The 7,367-nt window shown below is 38.6% G+C and overlaps 1 protein-coding gene across 1 annotated transcript in view; it reads right to left on the bottom strand.

Annotated features, from left to right (window-relative positions):
- Positions 1-7,367, bottom strand: part of SLC5A8 (solute carrier family 5 (sodium/monocarboxylate cotransporter), member 8) — a 64,693-nt gene that overhangs the window by 35,482 nt on the left and 21,844 nt on the right. The window contains exons 7-9 of the mRNA XM_011966633.1: positions 5,921-6,050; positions 2,712-2,800; positions 1,092-1,204 (exon numbers count right to left, since the gene is read on the bottom strand). Coding sequence (XP_011822023.1) covers positions 1,092-1,204; positions 2,712-2,800; positions 5,921-6,050 — 332 coding nt within the window. The remainder of the gene's footprint in view (positions 1-1,091; positions 1,205-2,711; positions 2,801-5,920; positions 6,051-7,367) is intronic.

The raw sequence follows: 7,367 nt of genomic DNA, 5'->3' as shown, positions 1-7,367 counted from the left end.
AAATTATGCTCCAGGATTAAAATTGGGTACATAATAAAATGATGCATTGCTATTTAAATTTAGGGAACACTGAAGGATATAAATTAAGGACTCATTCCAGGCTACAGTCGTGGCAATTTTACATAGAATTATGACTCCTAATAGGGTATAATTTACTATTTCTTTGACCGTCTATTAATGTTATTGTGTTAAAGTTAAAGATTCTTTCTCAAAAAGGAATTTGTTAGTCATTCATTTCAAGGTGTCAAAATGAAGAATGCAGTACATTGGCAAGATTTCTTTGAGTTGGATATTACATTTGAGACATCTGGGAACTGAAGGTGCTTAAACCAGTCTATTCAAGCCGGTATTTAACCCCTAATGATGCTCTACAATTGAACAGAACAGAAGTTGAGAATTTCTTGCACAAATTTATAGTTCATCTCCAGGACAGTGTACATAAGCAGACAGAACAGACAACTAAGATGAGTCAAAATTGATAACACTCTGTTTCTTTATCTTCAATTCATCTAATCTATTAATCTAATTTAATGTAATCCTCTGTAAACGTTTGGGAAGTGTTTATGGGAAGACTACGTAACTGAAACTGACTGCAAGTTGCTTCCACTTGCAGTTAATCTTCAATGTCTTCTTAGGTAACACAGAAATCTTCAGTGCCTTCTTAGGTAACACAGAAAAAGTGTGGCTCTTGGTTCCAAAGTAGGGATATTTCTTAGAACTGTGGACTGCAGTTGAAAAGGAAAATAGTTGAATTTTTGTGTGTGTGTGGCTAAGAATTTTAACACAAATTTAGGATAGGATGAAGGCACAGGAAAAAAAGGACAGCCAAATCGGTCCCCTGCAAATTGTCGTTTGTGGTTCACTGACAATTAATTGTCTGAAGTGTCTCCCAAATCTTGATTACAGATATGGTAATGTTAAACACTGATACAAACATTTAAAAAAATCTGCATTGTCATAGGCATACATATGTGGATATCCATTCATAATCAGAGGTTCTTCCTCTGTAGCTTCAGTGGAAAAACATTTTTTTGTGTCTCAAAAAAATCATCTCTCTGAGCTAAAATGGAATTGTGAAAACAGAAACTTACTCATTCCTTGGGAAATCCAAGACAGAGACCTTTCTGAGAGCGATCTGAAGTAAGGTTTGATTAGATCTTCCACAGTTACTGCTGCTAAGGCATTAATACTGGAGGACACTGTGCTGTAAGGGAAAAAAAACTTTTGATTTATAATATTTTACCCTTAATAATACTTTAAGTGGGAATGAGAAAGGGGGAAACAAATTGACACTTCTAAAATATAACCCGATTTCTACTATGCTATTTTTATTTTATTTTATTTTATTTTATTTTTGAGACAGCTGGAGTGCAACGGCATGATCTCAGCTCACAGCAAGCTCCGCCTCTCGGGTTCACGCCATTCTCCTGCCTTAGCCTTCAGAGGAGCTGGAACTACAGGCGCCCGCCACCACGCCCAGCTAATTTTTTGTATTTTTAGTAGAGATGGGGTTTCTCTGTGTTAGCCAGGATGGTCTCGATCTCCTGACCTCGTGATCCGCCTGCCTTGGCCCCCCAAAGTGCTGGGATTACAGGCGTGGGCCACCGCACCCGGCTCTACTATGCTATTTTTAATAATCACAGCACTGCCTTTCTGGAAACTGTTATCATCCAAAAATGATATTCAGGCAATATCTACAGGCTTGACAGTAAAAGAGAAAGGATATGTTCATGTTGCTTCCACTTGCAGTTAATCTTCAGTGTCTAAAAGAATCTACACAGATTACTCCATATTCTTATAAATAACAACTTTAAAAAATATTTTTCTTTTCTTTTTTTTTTTTTTTGAGACGGAGTCTCGCTCTGTTGCCCAGGCTGGAGTGCAGAGGCCGGATCTCAGCTCACTGCAAGCTCCGCCTCCCGGGTTTACGCCATTCTCCTGCCTCAGCCTCCCGAGTAGCTGGGACTACAGGCGCCCGCCACCTCGCCCGGCTAGATTTTTGTATTTTTTTTGTAGAGACGGGGTTTCACCGTGTTAGCCAGGATGGTCTCGATCTCCTGACCTTGTGATCCGCCCGTCTCGGCCTCCCAAAGTGCTGGGATTACAGGCTTGAGCCACCGCGCCCGGCTAAAAAATATTTTTCTTTGTGCATAGAAAGGACTGTCATAAGTCCTTCCTACCATGTGCTGTAAATGTCAACAATATGAATTTCCTGAATCCCCACTAACGCACACTGTACATGTTGATAATAACAATTCTCTGGAGGAAAGGGCAATGATAGATCACAAAATGTAAGACACTTTGGGCAGTATATATTATTCAACATGTAAATGGAAGATTTCATTCTAATTTTCCAGTTGACCATGCTTTAGCCTCATGTGTGTTTTCAATCAAGACTGTGGCACCCATTTTTGATCATCAGTGAATTTTGATCATCAACCGATCATCATTATTGTGACCATAGAGTATCACATCATAGGATGTATGATGGTGTATTAGAGAGCAGGGACCTAGTTAAAAGTGGAGCTGATGACAACAGGACACTAGTCCACAGAGATAAGTCAGACCACAGAGAGGACACATGCAGCAGACTGCCTACTTTGGGCCATCTGTGTCCATGCCCAGAACTCCACATTTCACCCTAAAGTATCTAATAACAAAAGAAAGATCCCAACAGAGAAATCATGTGTTATTAGAGTCATAGTTCATACCTTAACGTCCCACTGTAAGCACAGGCCACAAAAAGTCCAGGAAGTCCTGGATAATCTTGCAGAATGTCCAGTACCAAATAAGGCATGAGCTGAAAAATTCCAACATTTATTTCCAAGTACTTTTCGCTACTGAATAAAATTAATGAATGCCTAGTTTATCATTTATCTTATCTCCTTCAGGAACTGAAAGGAGCTATTCCACACAACTGAAATTTTCAAATACCTAAAATTAAACCTTTTAACTACTAACATTTAGAGAAACGAATAGCACAGTAGTTAAGTAAAGAGGCTTTGGATTCACACAGATACGGCTTTTGTAACTGAAGTTCTGAGCCCCAGCTTCCTCATCTATAAAATAGTGGTAATAATACTAACCTCATAGAGTTGCTGTAAAAGTTAATTTAGATAATTTATGTAAAACTCATAGTATAGTATATGGAATAAATGCTCAAAACAAAGTAGTTGCTATTCTTGGGAATAATAAGTTGTTTTAAAGGATGCATTTGACACACCTCTGTGCTTAAGCAAGCAGCATCTGCTTAACTTTACTTGATGACTCAAGGCCATTTTGTGAACTGTAGTCACTGCCCAGGATAGAAGATGTAATTTTAGCTGCATCAAGTACGAGACATAGTGATGGGTGGAGAATGACTTCAGGAAATCCCTTAAACTTGCTTCTTTTAAAAAACTTCCTGATACTAACTTGCTTTTGATAACTTCTATTTTAAAAAATAAATATCAAATAAGGATAATAAAGTGTGTGACTTCAGGACTCTGTTGCATGGCAGTTTTTCCACAAAATCAGTTTCCGAATCAAAAGAGTCCTAAGTGGACAATTTTCTAGAAGAGTGTCCTCTCATGTGCATTAAAACCTGAACTTCTCCCACAGTACAGAGCAGATGGCATGTCCTATTTTATCAGCTTCCATAGCCTCTTCAATTTCATTTAACAATAGTGTGCTTACGGGATATGGAAGAACTTCCTCCACTGTTGAAAGGGAATGTTTCAACAGTAGGATTGTTTCAGTTCTTTTAGGATTGCGTTCTCCACTTTTCCAAAGCTTACTAATTCTTTATTCTCAGAAAAATGGAATAGCATTTATCCCTATATGAGATCAAGAACCAGTTTTCCCAAAATATCATAAAGGTTTAACTTTAAACAATATCCCACAAATAGCAAAAGTAGGTTCCATCTATAGTGTTATAGCAAGGTCCAAAATCCTCTATCCTGTCTTCAACTTTCTCAAAAATCTGTGATGTAATTATTTCATGTCTGAGTGGCTTCCTCAAGTATAGGTAGAAACAATGAAATAGGATTGATAGAGAAGAAAATAGTAAAACTATATCTAGGAACTGGCCTGCTTCCTCTGGGCAAATGCAAGCAGAGCATAGAGAAACATATCCTTGCTCTCTCGAGGATAAGGGATTTTTTTGTATTTGTTTTTTTGTTTTAAGACAGTCTCCCTCTCTCACCCAGGTTGGAGTACAGTGGCTTGATCTTGGCTCACTGCAATCTCCACCTCCCAGGTTCAAGCAATTCTCCTGCCTCAGCCTCCTGTGTAGCTGGGATTACGGGAGTCCACCACTACGCCTGGCTAATTTTTGCATTTTTAATAGAGACGGATTTTACCATGTTGGCCAGGCTAGTCTTGAACTCCTGACCTCAAGTGATTCGCCTGCCTCATCCTCCCAAAGTGCTAAGATTACAGGCGTGAGCCACCACGACTGAGTGAGAATAAGGTTCTGACACAATCTTCCACTGTCTTATTTGCACGGTATCCCCAGTGAAATGTTAATTGAATTTACTTGTTAACTAACACAGTCCTAGAAACATCAGTTGAGGAGAAACCTTCACGGGCTGTCTACGCGTGTACAGGCAAGACACCCTGAATATATTTTACAAGATGTCTCAAAGGTGGGAAGTCGTAGGGACTTTTTTTTTTTTGCCCAGGGTAAAGGCAAAGTACATTAAAAACTTTTTTTTAAGTCCTTATTGTCTTCATGATACAAACTACAGACAATATAGATTGATAACAGTCACAAAATATTCTTTATTAGAGGGAATGTAACAGAAGAGTGCCTCCATCTTCACAGTAAACGTGATTCTTACCTTCTCTGAGAGAACAGGGAGGGTGTATTTATCAAAAGGAGGGCATAAGGTAAGATAGGGTTGAGAAACAGCCCCAGGGTGTTTTTATTTTCCAGCCCACACAAAGTTGTATTTTTCTGGGAGCATGAGATGCATTTGCATCAACAGAAATTCAATCTATTTTCATTCTAATGAATCCCCTAGGAACTTGTTCTGCAGGCGAGTCTTAGAAAATAATTTTGGCAAGAACTCAGGCTTTAGAGTTGGGCAATCCTGGGTTTGAATTCTAGTTCCCCTTTTTGAAAGACAATAAATGGCACAGAGGTTCAAAGTTAGGACTCTGGTGGCAGCTGGTTTTAAATCCTGGCTTCAGGTTACTAGCTAGTTACTCACTTAAATTCTTTAGGCCTGAATTCTCTCATCTTTGGAAGGGAGATAATAGTAGAACCTACATCAGAGGGTGACTGTGAAGATTAAAAGTTGAAATTTACATGAAGCATTTATGGTAGTGCCTGGCCCATGGTGGGTATTTGATAACTGCTCATGGTTATTCTTACTTATTAGCAATGTGACCTTGGATAAGTTATATAACCTCTCTGAGAAGCATTTCCTCATCTGTAAAATCAGGATTGCGGGGTTGTGAGAATTAAATGAAGCATATTAATCTCCTGGCACAGAATCTCACCACAGAGTTGGTACTCAATAAATATTCACTTATTAGATCCATCTCTCCATCATTTAAAAAATTGGAAGATAAATAGTTTATAAATGAATGCTCTAACAAGCACCCACAAAATGTTCTATAGTACAATGGTTTGTGTAGTTTAAAAAAAAAAACAAAACAAAACTGTGTTTACATTCCTACTCCCAACCTTGAGCTATTTCTGTTTAACACTCTACTTGACTTTTCCTGGTGTTTCCATATTTTAATTTTAGATGCAGTACTCTTCTTTCTTGCTATATCTGCTAAAATAAATTCTTACCAAAGTTTTATAGAAATGTAAGTGATTACGGCAAGTTCACTTTCCGTTTCTCTACAAGAATAGGAATGCTCTTTCCTCTCAACTCATAAGCTTTTTGAATATTATTCATACACCTGTAAGAAAGACATGGTACTGAACCTGGTCTGGTGCAGACACTTTCTTGGCTGTCCAAGGATCACAGTCACGGTACCTAGAATACAGGGCGAGCCCACAAAACACTGAGCACGTGAGGATTGCCCAGAGTCCCACAAGATTGATGTAGAGAGACCTAAAGAAGTGAAAACAAACCAGCAAAAGACAACTGTAATTTCTGTCCCAAAGATTAGGGAACCTGTTATATAATCAAAAGAGACCCTCATGATTAGACTCAATAAATGCACATTATCTTTTGATTGTCTAAAACACTACTTATTTTATTCTAGTCTAATATTCTGCTTATGATACCAATCAATCGACAGTGTATTTGTAAATATTTGAATGGATGGGACTTCCCCATGAAAGAGTGTACGCTCATGGTCGAAGCTCCGGGGGCATTGGTAGCTTTATAAAGGTACCTAGTTATACTACTTCCGGTCTTCTTGTCATGAAATAAGGATTTTCATCGTCAACCGAGCATTAACTATTACTCATTCTCCTTTTAAAAGTAATGCCACTGTAAACTGCTAAACACTGTCAACATTTACACAGCAACTCATGAAACTTGTTTAAATGTTGTTTATAAGACCACACATTAAGTAGGAATGTAAACCTGTATTCCTTGGACAGGTATCTTCTCAAACAATGTTCAGCACTGTAATATACTGTGTGTGCTCCAGTAGAGAATAAAGGTTTACACACAGCACTGGAGCCAGTCCTGAGCATAAATCCTGGCTCTACCATATGTGACCCTGGGCAAGTAATTCAACCTATCTGATCTTCAGTTTCTTCATTGAAGCATAGGATAGCAATGCCCACGTCACAAAGTTATAAAACTAAATGAAACATGGTACTTCCATGCAATAAACCCCTGTTAAGTTATTGATATTAGTTATTGATATTAGTGTTAATGTTATTGAATCCTATGTCTTAATAATCAGTTGAATAGTAAACATTTCTCTTGCTAAGATGGCTACATATTTTTTCCACTGGTGCTGTAGTGGACAGTGATGAGCTGCCCTAAGTGGAAAAGAGGTACCATCCCTGAAGTCATGCCTCCTTCTTCCCAATGCTCCAGGGAGTCTGCATCCAATGAAAACTTGATTCAGAGGTTTAAAGGCCCAGTCCCCTCACCCTAACATGGGACTAGTCTGAAGAGCCATCCTAGCTCTAGAGCTCCCTTTGAGGCCTCTGTTCAGACTGCATAACAGTCCAGCGTCTCCCTCTCGTCAATCCTATTTCCTTTTCTTCCCTTTTACATATAGTGATTCTCTGATAAACTCTTCCATGCTAACCTCAACCTCAGAGTCTGCTTCTGGAAGAACCAAAGATGGGTTTATCAGATTTATCCTTCTCCCCTGAATTGACTAACATTGCAGTATGTTTTGCTATTGTTAGCTCATCTCCAAATCACCAGAAAATTATGTCCAGATACTCTGTTGCCCAAACA

The sequence above is a fragment of the Mandrillus leucophaeus genome, unplaced genomic scaffold, assembly GCF_000951045.1.
Source record: "Mandrillus leucophaeus isolate KB7577 unplaced genomic scaffold, Mleu.le_1.0 Scaffold768, whole genome shotgun sequence".
In the NCBI taxonomy this organism is placed as follows: Eukaryota; Metazoa; Chordata; class Mammalia; order Primates; family Cercopithecidae; genus Mandrillus; species Mandrillus leucophaeus.
The sequence above is the reverse complement of the archived record's forward strand: the minus strand, read 5'-3'. Positions and strand labels throughout refer to the sequence as shown.